The sequence below is a fragment of the Mus musculus genome, chromosome 6 (assembly GCF_000001635.26).
Source record: "Mus musculus strain C57BL/6J chromosome 6, GRCm38.p6 C57BL/6J".
NCBI lineage: Eukaryota > Metazoa > Chordata > Mammalia > Rodentia > Muridae > Mus > Mus musculus.
This window is the reverse complement of record NC_000072.6, coordinates 87,455,938-87,470,504: the sequence shown is the minus strand read 5'-3', so window position 1 is coordinate 87,470,504 and position 14,567 is coordinate 87,455,938. Positions and strand designations below refer to the sequence as shown.

The 14,567-nt window shown below is 47.1% G+C and overlaps 1 protein-coding gene across 6 annotated transcripts in view; it reads left to right on the top strand.

The window, feature by feature from the left end:
- Arhgap25 (Rho GTPase activating protein 25) overlaps nt 1-11,961 on the top strand; it is a 74,718-nt gene extending 62,757 nt beyond the window's left edge. For 3 of the 6 annotated variants that reach the window (NM_001286610.1, NM_001037727.2, NM_175476.4), the window contains 5 exons: nt 2,519-2,592; nt 3,911-4,032; nt 4,808-5,004; nt 7,042-7,574; nt 10,372-11,960. In NM_001286610.1, coding sequence (NP_001273539.1) covers nt 2,519-2,592; nt 3,911-4,032; nt 4,808-5,004; nt 7,042-7,574; nt 10,372-10,585 — 1,140 coding nt within the window. In that variant the 3' untranslated portion in view covers nt 10,586-11,960. Of the gene's footprint in view, nt 1-2,518; nt 2,593-3,910; nt 4,496-4,807; nt 5,005-7,041; nt 7,575-10,371 lie in introns of all 6 variants that reach the window. The other 3 variants (XM_017321531.1, XM_006505980.3, NR_104483.1) reach the window with 2 other exon arrangements.
- The last annotated feature ends 2,606 nt before the right edge of the window (nt 11,962-14,567 follow it).

Here is a 14,567-nt window from a genome sequence, read left to right as displayed (position 1 = left end):
CTCTCTAGCTGACTGCCTTACTTAGAAGAAAGCAAAAAAGCAATGAATTTTCTAAACTGGGCTCTAGTAGATGAGAGTGGGGGCCACACCCTTTGGTAGGATACTTTATCAGATCTTGCGCGCGCTCGACTGGCCAGGAAGAACGACGCTGCAACAGGATCCTTCTGCACACGTTTATTGGGAGAGCTTGATTGTAGAGGCGAAAAGACTTCGAGCCCAGAACTGGTGCTGCGTTTATAGGTCTAGGAGGGGCGTGTCTCACACCCGGATTGGTTATGCACTAAGCCTCATTTGCATGTTCCTCATCTGATTGGCTACTCTCTCTCAGTACCTTACAGAACCTCATTATCATACCTCATTTGCATGTCTCACATCTGATTGGTTATACTCTCAGTACCTTACAGAACCTCATTATCATACCTCATTTGCATGTCTCACATCTGATTGGTTATACTCTCAGTACCTTACAGAACCTCATTATCATGCCTGGGCCAGGCAGTGTCTTTGCAAAAAACTTTACTGCATATGTACACATTGGTTGTTTGTCCAATCTTATGCGTGGTGGCCAGCAGTAGTCAGTGCCACTCTGCAACGGCACATGTGGCTTCCCACAATCAGACTGGAACTCTGCAGCAGCAGCAGCAGCAGCACCAGGCCAATGTGTCTGTCATTCTCCCTGGTAAAACACTACACAAGACTTGGATTTGCCTGCCATCCTTCCATTTGGTAAATTATGCAGTGTATTAGTGGCTATCTCATTACTGTGGCAAAGTGCCAGACTGAAGCAATGCATGGAAGTCTCGGCTCCAGGATACAGTTTGTGGTGGTGGAGAAGGCATGGCAGCAGGGGTATGGGCCACTGGTCATGCTGTATCTGCAATCAGGGATCAGAGGGAGATGAAGGCCTGTCCTCAGCTTGCTTTCTCCTTCTTACCAAAATCCCAGACTATGGGCTGCTACTGCTTGCCAGCATGGTGGGCCTTCCCACTGCAGTCCAACCTCTCCTGAGACAGAGACACTCTTGTAGATGCATCCATTGGCCATTCTAAACCCAGTCAGGCTGGTAACTAAGAACAGCTGCCTCATGCATATTCTATGAGACTCGGTGTAGTTACTTAAACCAATAGGATTTCCCTGTTGATGTAATCTTATCACTGTTCCACGTGCTAACCTCTAGCCACAAGTGATAACACGTTCACAAATTATGACTACTATACCAGAAGAGTCAAATTCTTGATTTTATTTACACTTAAATAGCTACATGCAACAATTAGCTACTGTATGGAACAGCACAAATTTCCACCATGTTGTTGTCTGCATTGTCTAGGATTGTATAGAGGAGCAAGGCACATGAAACTAATTTGTTACTTTGTTGTTGAGCCGTTTCTTCTCTGTTCTTTGGTGTTTGTGATATAGTCTGAGTCACAGGATACCTGGGCCAGTGAGAAAATAGTTAGTGGAATTTCCTGGGCTAACTGCCTGTGGGAGCCATGGTTATAAGGATTCTGGCACAAAAGAGTATTCTACATTTCAAAACTCGGATAGCAAGAGAGTAGCAACGATTCAGCCAACAGTGTAGCTGTTTTTTCCAAGAAGAAAAAACTAGGTTGTATTTAGTCTTATGTGGGCATTTGAGTTGTGGGTATTGTAGGGTTGACAGAAGATATGAAAACCCTTGATTTACAGGGGCATTTAAGATATCCTTTGTGAATGATAAGGCTTGAAAAACACCTAAAAAGAGTCACGTTACATGTCATCTCACATGCCATCAGAGGTGATCACGGACTGCAGGCAGCTGTGGTCCCCAAGGGCAAAAAGTCCTGTCATCCTTTCCCTGGTCCACGCGATCTTTGAATGGCCACATGTGAAATCTGTAGCCATTGTAGAACTTAAGCTGCCCTTCCCAGTGCACGCCTTGCAGCACGGCCAGTCTGGCCTGCTTCCCAGAAGTTCTCAGCAGAATCATTTGCTCACTACTTCTGAGATATTAGGCTGTGGTTTCATTGTTTACTGGATCATTGTATCTCATTCATTGAGAACATTATCACGAGTGTCCGTTATCAGATAGTCCGCACTTACAGGAGCTCTAGGTCAGGAAGGAGGTCAGGAGTGGGTGAGCAACATTACCGAAAACAGACTTCATAAATGCACAATACAAAATATATATGCTAGCTGGGAGTATATCTCAGTCGGTAGAGTGCTTGCCGAGCACGTACAGAGCCCTGGGTCCGATTCTCGACCAGCATAGACGGGCTGTGGTAGCTCGCACTCCAGAGGTAGAGGCAGGAGAATCAGAAGTTGAAATTCATCACTGGTTACATATGGAGTTCAAGACCAGTCTGGGCGTCAACTTTCTGTGAATTCATAGCTATTTCCAAATATTTTAACTCACGAAACTATGGGAACAGGAGAGATAACCAACGTGCTCTTCCTATACAGACACACCAGTGATGTCTCTCTACTCACTGCCGACAAAGGGGCAGTAGGCTTATTTACCAGTGTCAAACATCTCTTCCAGGCTCAGCAGGAGTTGGTGAAGCAGCTTTCTACCCTTCCCCGAGACAACTACAACCTCCTGAGCTACATCTGCAGGTGAGCATCCAGGTGTGGAGCCACAGTTTCCAGCCATGGCAGAGAGAAGTCCCCGTTAGAAGAGGAAGCTTTCTAAGGTCACAGATTCTGGTCCAGAACTGTAGAAGCTCAACTCTGTTTGCGTATTATTGACAGAGGACTCACCAGGGATCCCTAAGAACCTGCACACAGAATACATGTACTCTTCCTTCAGACCTGCCCCAGGTCCTGCAAGAGAACCTGGAATGCCTGTTATCCCTGAAACTACCACCCTGGAAACATTCATTCTAGGCCATCAGTTATAGTTTCCTGCAGTCCTCTGTGGGAACCTACTGTGTGAGGTCCTTTGTGAGGACCTACTGTGTGAGGTCCTTGTGGCGATACCTTACAGGTGGTCCAGCCCAGATCTGCTGTGGTGGACACCTTCACCCCATACATACCTCCATTTTGTCATTTTCAAAAATACTGTGATGTAATTTCCAAGTTGTAAAGATGATTCTGACTTAATCTGGAGACCACAAAGAGACAAGAACTGTGAATAAGGACCAGCACTAGTGCAGCCCCTCGTCCAGTGATGCCTTCCTTCTCTTGGGTGTTTTATCTTCTGATGCATCTTTTCTACTGCAGTGAAACTGCAGGAATGGTTTTATACCCATGAAAAGCATGTCCTTTATCCCAGGATAAATTATCCCGTAATAACTCATAATTTTCATCATTTGAACATACGATTTCTTATTTCTCCTAATTTTTACAAATAAAGTCCTTAAGAAATTAATTTTATAAATCACCTAAATTTTATGATATTTCAGTCTACCCCCTTTGAATGCTTTTTAAAAATATCCAGAATTCCTTTACCTATCTGTTTAGTTGTTTTTGTTTTTCTAACACATCTAAGGATTTCAGGCTTCTAGTGGGTGGAAATATAGTAGAGTTGAGCAGCGGCTGGGAGTGAGAGATGCTCACAGACTCCTCGGTTTTCCTCTCTGGAGACATGGGTGGGATGGGAACTGAGAAGTGAGTGATAAAGGCAAATCAATGAAGCTGTCTGACACCCATCTGAATCCTTAAAGTCACCTCTTTCTCCTAAGCAACCCTTGCTGTGAGATTCTCCAGCTCCAGCCTGCCCCTCCCCCGGCAACTGAACAGTCCACGGCTCCTCCTCTCTCCTTGGTCTGTGAACTTCCAGAAAGTCTTGCAGGCAGAGCCAGTTCACTCCATTCCAGAAACAGGGGAAAACTATAATTCCACAAGTGTACCTACCGCTGGGTCCCGGGAGCACTCAAGCTCTCTCTCCTGGGCACTTCCCATTGTCTAAGATGGGGTTTCCTGTTGCCCACAGATTTCTGCATGAAATCCAGCTGAACTGTGCCGTCAACAAGATGAGCGTGGACAACCTGGCCACTGTGATCGGGGTGAACCTCATCAGGTCGAAGGTTGAAGACCCAGCTGTGATTATGAGAGGTACACAGGCTGATCCTGCAGGGAAGCGGCTTGCTGGGCGTGACAGCGAGAACACTGCCCCCTAGTGTCCGTTTGATGTCCTGCCGCTTACCGAGCTTGCCTACTTGACCTCTTCTGACTTTATTAACATCCCCCATGAGGTCAGCAGTGCAGGAATTAGGTCCCCTGTTCAATGGTCACGGATCGCAGCAGTCTAACCTCAAACCAATTAACTAGTGCTTTCCAGTCCTTTTATGACTTTAACATACCTTTAGCCAAGAAGAGCAAACAGGGTTTTATTTTACAAGCCGGTTTCACAAAATGGTTGCTGTAAAGCTTGGCTGAAAGCTTTCTAAGGTCGTGACTTGGCTCAATAAGCAAAAGTCCTGGCCGAGAAGACTCGTGATGGACGTGGGGAGGAAGTGTCCCTGACACCCATTTGCTTCAGGAGTAATAACAAGACAGACCGTATTGAGGACCACAGGTGAAGAGAAAGATATCACCCCCGTCCCTTGCCTGTTATTGTTACATCTATTGTCTGATAAAAACTGATCCAAGGAAATATAGGTGTGAAGTATCCTCAATGCTCACTGCTTGCCCCCTTATATATTCTCATTTAGACATCCTCTCATTAAAAATATTTTACCCCAAACAATTAAAACAGGTCCCATGAGAGCAAACAAAGCCTGTGGCTTTAGGGCCAATGGGGAAATACCCTATTGGTGGGCAGCAACCCTTGGGTGTTTCTGGGAGCCTGCTCCATGTACCAGCATGGCAAATCTCTTCTTTCTTTCAGGGACTCCTCAGATCCAAAGAGTGATGACCATGATGATCAGAGACCACGAAGTCCTCTTCCCCAAGTCTAAGGATGCACCGATCTCACCCCCTGCCCAGAAAAACGATGCCAAGAAGGCTCCAGTGCCGCGAAGCTCTGTGGGGTGGGATGCCACGGAAGACCCACCCCTTTCTAGGACAGACAGCTTCAGTAACACAGTAAGATGCCTGCTGCCCCACAGACTCCTCCTTTAGTCTGGTCATTCTGAGGCAGCAGTTTGAGGAGCGCGGGGTGATGCTGGGGCCATGTGTAGAGCTGGCAGTGACCTGCCAGAACACATTTGGAAAGCCTGGGCTAGTGACATGTGCGAGAACTGCCTGCAGGCTGACTCTCTGGGTCTTTCCTAAAATCATCTCCAAGACAAAAACCCGGGGAAGTTCGACAGAGAAAATAACTGCAGCATTGCATGTGTCTGGGTAAGAGCTGCTGAGCATTCTGAGGGAAAGTCCAGAGAGCACGGGTGTCCTGCTCATGATGAACGTGATTTCTTCCTCAGAGCAGGGATGTGTCCGTGTAGTCTTTCTCATTCCCTGATAAGCTGCCCCGGCAATGTCAGCCCCTCGCTTGGACAGAAGGCCTGGTGATCACGTTCACAGAGTCGCTAGACTCTGCAGTCTCCAATGGGTAGACTATTAGAGGGCCCCAACTCACAAAGGTCAAATATTTTCATGTATTTACAGGAACAAATGTTTTTTAAAAGAATCTGTAGACTTTTTATAGCAGCTTGCTTTAAAAAAAAAATGGGGCCAAGTAATAAAATTCAAATATCTAGCTGACCAAGAGAGCTACCTATGACTCCGTTAAAGATGGGGGTTGGGGTAGGGCAATAAATTGTGGTGGTTGTAGTTTTGTTTTAGATGGGTTTTGTATGGCCACGGGCATCTTACTAGAGCTCTGAACTGAGTTACGATTTAAAGTTTTGTTAACCAGTCACCCACAGTCCTTGACAGCTAAGGTGTTGCTCCTTCAACAGTAGCCTGTGACAACAGGACAATAGTCTATGCTGAGCAAGTAATCGAATCAGCTCCACACCCCGACTCTGGGGACAATGCAGTGCACATGTACTTTGGTTGAGGATCTGAGGCAAGAGAGTTTGACCAAGGTGTCAGCACTAGCATACTCTAGGGCAGGGCTGCATGCCTCAGGTCCTATTCCCACTGCAAGAACACACGCCACAACTGAAGCACGGGATGGGCTAGGAAATATCCCAGCCCCCGACTTTCCCATCTTAAGTGGGAAATGATTTTTTTTTTCATTTTGTTTTTTTTTTTCTTTTTCTTTTCAATTTGGTTTTATATACAACCACATGGTTCAAAACAAAACAAAAAACCCAAATCATAGGAAGGGATTGGCTGACAAGTGTAGGGCTACTTAGGAGAGGAGAGGTTCATGCCAGTGTGTGGTTGGCGGTTACAGTTCACAGCGGCAGAGAACCCATGGCAGCGAGGGCTTGAGGTGCTGGGCGCAGTGGCTCCACAGTCAGGGAACAGAGAGGTGAATGCTGTCACCCAGTCCCTATTCTCCTTTCTCTTCAGTCCAGGATTGGTTCTGCCCACAGGTAATGTGGGTCTTCCCACCTCTGTTATTCCAGACATTCCTGGCTGCTGCCCCAAGAGGATCGTTTCTATAGTGATTCTAGATTCTGGCAAATTGAATGTCTCCTTGAAGTTCTTTGCTGGCTTCTTCCTGGTCATTGATCTTTTCCTTTCCAATCAGTATACGCTTGGAACAGCACAGGGAGTTGCCAGCAGGAGACCTTTATTGCCTGTGGAACACTTCGCAAAGCTTGCCAGCTTTTCACTTAGCATATGGTGTTTGTGTGGTTTTGTTCTTAATTTTGGAGGTTGTAGAAAGACGTTTCTTGGAGTTTGCTGAACTTCTCTTATGGGTCTCGGGCTCTGAGTCACAACTGACAAAGCCTCCCAAGTTCATGAAAGGCTCCTAGCTCGAGATTTTTACACCAACCAAGCAAATGGTTTTATCCCATTCTTCCTCTCTAGATCTTGAATGGCTAGAGTCCCTGAACTGTAATATCCTCTTGGCAAGTTATCACACAGAAAATTAACTGAGGTGATGTACTGAGGGTGTCACAGGTGTGTGACCAGGAAACACTTCCTTCCTGGTCTCTAATCCTTAGGAGTGTGGCACACAGAAGAAAAAAAAACTTATATAACGTCCATGACTATTTTTTTCAGGCAAGTAGTCCTGATGCCACCAGTCCCACTGGACCACTGCCCAGTGACCAGCATCAGGAAGACAGCGGAAAAGCCCCCAGGGAAAACCCAGGAGACTGGAAGATGCAATCCCGTAAAAGGACTCAAACGCTTCCCAACCGGAAGTGTTTCCTGACGTCCGCATTCCAAGGCACCACCAGCAGTAAACTGGAAATCTTTAAAAATGAGTTCTGGTCTCCATCTTCAGAGGCTAAGGCAGGAGAAGGGCACAGGCGAACTATGTCCCAAGACTTGCGCCACCTTTCCAATGACCAGCGGACTTCTACCTACGATAATGTCCCCACCTCACCACAGTCCCAAGGGAACCCAGCAGGTGCACTCTCTCCCCCTGCCAGTGACTCCAAGAGAGATGCTCTTGTTAGCACAGACTCTGAAATGGAGGCTGGAAGCAAGAACTCTGGCGAGGATGACCTTGATTCTCTGCAGAGGACAGTCCAGAGCCTACAGAAGGAAATAGAAACCCAGAAGCAGGTCTATGAGGAACAGATTAAAAAGTAAGTCATGTGCAGAGGGCCACGTGCACTTGACTTCTGTGTTTAGTAGGAAGGATACTGTCCCCACCTTCCAAAATGTCACGGTATAAAGGGGACAGAGCATTCTGTAGCAGCCAACCCTAATAAAGGACCAAGGGAGAGAGAGGTGACAGGTGAGTTAGTGAGAATCCTTACACTTCCGATGAGGTCCATGGAAACATAGATATGAAACCCACGTAGCCTCAAGGGTGAATATGTGCAACTGAGTTGGGGAATTTCCTTGTGCTCCATATTAGTGTATGTTATCAGTGCCGACCATCTGCTATCGAGGAACAGTTGGTATGCTCTTCTCTAGAGCCACTTCTGCCACTCAAGGCACCCCTGGGTGGCCTGTTGTTCTTTGTGTAGGATTGAGGTCTTGTGGGCCTTCCCTATTCACACTGGCATGTTTACATTTGGGCAGCCATGTTGGTGAGGCTTTATGACTTTAGCTTCTGAGAGGTAGGAGACAGGATTCCCCAGCAAACTCCCTGACTGTCTGGCTCTTAACAGTCTTTCTGCTCCTTTCTCCACAAGGTTCCCTGAGCCTTAGACGTGGGAGTGTTTTGTAGGATATATCCACTGGGGTTAGAATCCACAACTCTTTATTTTGATTGGTTGTGGTTTTCTGTAATGGTCTTTGTTTCAAGGAGGGAAGCTTCCTTGATGAGGGGTGAAGACTGCTCTTACCTGTGGGTGTAAGGACACATTAGGTTGTTGTTAGGGCTTATGATGGTTCAGTAATGTGGTGATTGTAGGTTTTCCTCCGAGATCCATGACTTCACTAGTTAGCTAGGCTTCTGTACCAGGCTTCCCTCTTGTTGGGTGGGTCTTATGGTTAATTACTGATGGTTACTGCCTAGGTGTGTGTGCCACCTTAGGGTTGTCATGCCATCTTGGTATTGTTGTGATCCCCTCCCCATTTTTCTTCTGAGGCAAAAATCTTTTTTTTTTTTTTTTTTTTTTTGAGATAGGGTTTCTCTGTGTAGCCTTGGCTGTCCTGGAACTCACTCTGTACACCAGGCTGGCCTTGAATTCAGAAATCCGCCTGCCTCTGCCTCCCAAGTTCTGGGATTAAAGGAGTGCACCACCACACCGGGCTGCAAATTCTTTCTCAGAGAGGTAACCTTGTCCAACTTGACACACAGGAAACTTGTCATAATGAGGTTAATATACTTTCATATTTATGGATACTTTTATTAATATTTAGGTACCAGAAAGAAAGACTATTGTGAATTTCCATCCATTGTCCCATATAGGGGGATGGCCCTTAAGCAAAACATGTTTTTTGTCTGATAACCTGAAATCAACCATTTGTGGAGTTATAAGACTTCGGTGACATCTTATCCGGTAGAAAATCAGTCCCAGATAAGGCTCCGATTGTGCCCTAGCCTGAGTGCCAGTGAGAATCAGGAAAAGGACTGACTGCCATAGAGATGTCTGCGTTTCCAAATACATAAGGGTCTCTAAGTCGCCCATTAGCCCATCCATGGCAGAGGCAGGAGAATTAGCAGCTGGGCAATGCCTTCTGATTCAATCCACATAGGAAGCACCCCATTTATCAGAAGAATCGGGGGGTTCAAAAGCATCAAAGCATTCTTGAAGGCCACACAGCTGATTAGTGTGGGGCTGGGTTTTGAACCTTGAACCCAGGTCAGTCCAGCTCTCAAGTCCATGTAGATTCTACTCTCCCCTGCAATCAGTGGTCAAGATCCATCCCAGCATCCCACTTTCTCCAAGCCAGGAAAGAATGGAAAGCCAGAGGAGAAGATTGACTCTATAATGGGAGGCTCTGGAGGGATGAGGAAACGTTCTGTAGGAAAAGCAAGACAGACGGGGGCAGGCACAGCTCTGAGGGAGTGGTCCACACAGAGCCAGCCATGGCTCTTGAACTCAGAATGTGAGGCACGGGCTCAGAGGGGGACCTCAGTCTGTAGATGACTTTGGGCAGGCTGTGGGGAGGAGGAGGGGACAGTAGTCACAGACTGAGTTTGGGGAGGAGGGCAGCACCCAGGGGAGGAAATTCTGAAGCAAATTCCCAATCACACAATTTGAATTTCACCCAGAGATCGGAAATTTCCTCCTTAGGCTTGAGTAATAAACTAGGTTCATCCATTCCTCAGGGTTAGTTCCACAGAGCTTGGAAGAGCACCTGGGGCTGTATTAGGATTTCAGCCAGTAGCAATGAATGTCATGAAAATTCAGGAAATTTATAGTTCACCTACCCTGAGCAGGATTTAGAATTTTAGTGGGACCCTGGTCCCCAAAATATGTTTCCCTTTGCCTTTCCAAATCTTGGTCCCAGGAGGGTCTTGGCTAGGAAGGGCTTTTGGCCCAGGATGTCTATCCACTGGAGCAGGGTAGAGAGGCATCATGTGCAGAGATGTCAAGGATCTAGAATATGGACTGTCCACAGCCTTAGCTGACCTGGGCAAAACACGGTGCTCTAAGGTGGAAACACAGATCCGTTCATTACAGATGGCTCCTTCTTTCGAATATTTTGTCTGATTAAAAATATGATACAATATATATAACTGACGTGGAGCACCGTAAGCCAGGGGGTGTCTCCAGGGTGTTAAGTGGGGCTCTGAGTGCTTTGGGAATTGAGGTTTTCTGTAAAGTCTTCTGGAAGGAAGAACATACACAGAAGACAATGGCTAGACTGGCATCTTGTGTCTCACAAAGGCAAATGAACAAGAGGTCGTGAACATGGGTGGAGGTCTGTGAAGGAAGGGTTTAAAATTAATGCTCTGCTGTCCCTTGGTTTCCTTCCTTGCAGCCTGGAGAAGGAAAATTACGATGTCTGGGCTAAGGTGGTGAGGCTCAATGAAGAACTCGAGAGGGAGAGGAAGAAATTCGCGGCCCTGGAAATCAGCCTTCGAAATGTGGAGCGCTCCCGGGAGGACGTTGAGAAGAGGAACAGAGTCTTGGAAGAAGAAGTCAAGGAGTTTGTGAAGTCGATGGAGAAGCCCAAGACAAAGACGGATCCTTGAGGGTCTGAGTGGTGTGGCAGGGACAGTCAACTCCACTCCATTTCTTCATGCTCCTAGTGAGCTGGAAGCAGGGTTACCTCCTAGGATGGACAGGGTATCTGAGGGATGTGCCACAATCCTCAGCAAATACACAGAAGTTGAGAGTGTACAGGAGCACACCAGGACACTTGCCACCCTGTGCTGTGCTCCAAGGATTGCGTTATTCCACTGTGGGAAGAGTGAACTGGAATCTTCCAGTGTATGACCAGGTCCAAAGGAGACATTTAAGGTGTGTGACATCTCAGGACCCCAGGCCAGAGCTGGGCCAAGGCCTCAGTTCTTTGTTGTCTCTGTGGCTGTCTTGCCTAGTCAGATGGTTCTGGTCGCTCTAAAACATGGCCAGAAAATATTTCTTCACTCTCCAGTGCTGGCCAACTGAGGGCTGCTTGGAGAGGCTGAACTGTTGGAATCCAGGATCAAACAATATTTATGAAAGCAAAATGAGTGAGAAAATTATATTCAAATAAAGAAAACAGAAAACAAAAATTGAGCAAGGATATTGGCAATCTAATGAAACACTTTTATTAGAATTAGTAAAAGGGGGTTTGGTAAAATTAGTAAAAGCTGGCTCTGTGGCTGAGAGCACTGGCTGCTCTTTCAGAGGACTCAGCATCCACACGATGATGGCTAACAAACCTCTGTAGCTCCAGTTCCAGGAGATCTGACACCCTCTGAGGACACCATATATACATATGCTGCCCATACATATATGCAAACAAACAAACACCCGTACACATCAAATACACACACACACACACACATACATACATACATACATACATTCCAACAACAAAGAAAAAAATAATTAGTAAAAGGCACCTCTTGCCTGAAGCAGGTGAATCTTTCTTGTGGTACATGGCTGTGTGACCAGGGCTTTGGGTTCCATCCTGAGTCACCCTCCAGTGGACAAAACTTGTCTGCAAAGTCTCAGAGCAAAGGTTTCCAACTATGAAATGACTTTAGGGGTGTGGATTTGTATAGTGAATAGTCAAGATTATTAATTATTATTGTCATTGTTGTTATTGCTATTCTACTTCAACAAAATGAAAATGGGTTTATTTGCTCTTTAGAGGGGGATCAGGCACAATCATCTGTTTTCTCAACTATAGCTAATGCCACCTGCCTTTTGCTGAGTTAATTATAAAAACAACCAACCAACAATATCGCTGATTACTCTCTGGCCACAATGGTCTCCCTGCTCCCGTGGCTTGCCCCAGGTGGCAGTACCGCCCCAATTGCTGCTGTTGGCTTGCCACTGAACCTCTGTATTCTCAGTCATCTATTCCTTGCGGCTAGCTGTCACAAATCCTCTGTAACCCAGTAAAATCAAAACTCTAGAGGCTTGTAGTTTATCAGTCAGATTTATAACAGCAAATTCTCAACTCATAAAACCCACACACAGTGAACTCAGAGCTTGATATGAAACAAGCTGCCCACTTAGATAAGACAAATTGTCCTAGATTATTCTATCCTTTCTATGATATTCATAGCTACCTGTGGCTATTTCAAGCCATGTGGATCTGGTTCATCCTCTTCCTCCATCTTCTCTGTCTTTCTGTCTGTCCCTCTCTGTCCTGTCTCTAAAATTCTCAGCCTGCCTTCTTTTCCCACTGCCTAATCACAGGCTCTAGTCTTATATTTCTCATGCATATCGGCAGCAATCCACAAATTTGACCGTGGTTTGTTGTTCAAAGTATAAAAAGTAAAGACAGGAAAGTTCTGTTCTACCACTCTCAACGTCCTGAAGATGGTACTGATAGAGGAAGGATGTGTAGAGCAACACCACAGCACAGAGCATCACCCAGCACAGAGCACCATCATAGCAGAGAACAGCACCACAGCACAGAGCAGCACCACAGCACAGAGCATCACCACAGCACAGAGCATCACCACAGCACAGAGCAGCACCACAGCACAGAGCAGCACCACAGCACAGAGCAGCACCACAGCACAGAGCAGCACCACAGCACAGAGCACCATCATAGCAGAGAGCACCACCACAGCACAGAGCAGCACCACAGCACAGAGCAGCACCACAGCACAGAGCATCACCACAGCACAGAGCAGCACCACAGCACAGAGCATCACCACAGCACAGAGCACCATCATAGCACAGAGCAGCACCACAGCACAGAGCAGCACCACAGCACAGAGCATCACCACAGCACAGAGCACCATCATAGCACAGAGCAGCACCACAGCACAGAGCATCACCACAGCACAGAGCACCATCATAGCACAGAGCAGCACCACAGCACAGAGCACCTACACAGCACAGAGCAGCACCACAACACAGAGCATCACCCAGCACAGAGCACCATCATAGCACAGAGCAGCACCACAGCACAGAGCAGCACCACAGCACAGAGCACCATCATAGCACAGAGCACCTACACAGCACAGAGCAGCACCACAGCACAGAGCATCACCACAGCACAGAGCACCTACACAGCACAGAGCAGCACCACAGCACAGAGCATCACCACAGCACAGAGCACCATCATAGCACAGAGCAGCACCACAGCACAGAGCATCACTACAGCACAGAGCACCTACACAGCACAGAGCAGCACCACAACACAGAGCATCACCCAGCACAGAGCACCATCATAGCAGAGAGCAGCACCACAGTACAGAGCACCATCATAGCAGAGAGCAGCACCACAGCACAGAGCATCACCACAGCACAGAGCATCACCACAACACAGAGCAGCACCACAGCACAGAGCAGCACCACAGCACAGAGCATCACCACGGCACAGAGCAGCACCACAACACAGAGCAGCACCACAGCACAGAGCAGCACCACAGCACAGAACACCACCACAGCACAGAGCAGCACCACAGCACAGAGCACCATCTTTGAGCCCTGCTTGCGGAAGACAGAAGGGAGGGCATTATTAAGAGGAGCAGTGAGGGCTGGTGAGGTGCCTCTGAGTAAAAGCATCGGCTCACAAACTTGATCTGAATCTCCAAAAAATCCCGGGGTCTCATATGCTTGAGGAAAGGTCCAATCCCCCCCCAACAAAGTTGTCTTTTGACCTCTACTCATGCATATGCCTGTGTAAGTATGCACATGCGCATGTCCGTGTGTGTCCGTGTGTGTGTGTGTGTGTGTGTGTGCACGCACACACACACACACACACACACACACACACACACACACACACACATGAGTAAAAAGAGCAGTAGACCATTAGGTTTCCCCAGAACTACTCCTTTGTAAACTGTAGTCACAGGTGTGGCGCCATGCACAGGACATCTGATTTGAATGGATGAGGGCCTGAAGTAGCTTCTGCTGGCCCACGCCCTCTTCCATTGGCTCACACTGCTTCTTTAGGAGTTGACAGAGTAGGATGGGGAGCAGTGTCACAATTCCACAGGGGATATTTTTCCTAAAGCACAAGGAGGGGGTCCCTGGAGTCTCTTTCAAGGTCTGAAATATAGGAGTGTGGGTTTGGCAGCCTCCGAGCGAAAGTGCTACATTTGAAACCCTTCCTGCCTCTGATTTAGCAGTGCCTCTCCCCCTCGTTCCTCACTGGTGCTGAGACACCACCTTCAGCAATTCCACCTTCAGAAGAGCTGGGAGAGCAAAAGAGGGGTCAGGACTCACATCAGGTTCTCTGTCAGTCTGGAAGTTCCTGCCTACAGTAGAGGATTATAGGAAATACAACTCTTTTCCTGCCACCCCCCACCCCCCTGTTCCCTCTTGTGTCAGTCTTGCCCTACCCTCTGTCCACCCTCACAGTATTGGGCATGCCTGGGTGCATATTCGTCTTAAGCGTAAGGCAGGTGTAGTGTTTTGTTTTTGTTGTTGTTTTTTGTTTTTTTTTGTTTGTTTGTTTGTTTTTTTTTACTTTTTGAAAGTTTAGGGACTGGATGGAACAACTTGTGCTAGGCTTTGTCTGTAACAATCTCCTCCTGGTAGAGATTTGGGCAGGCT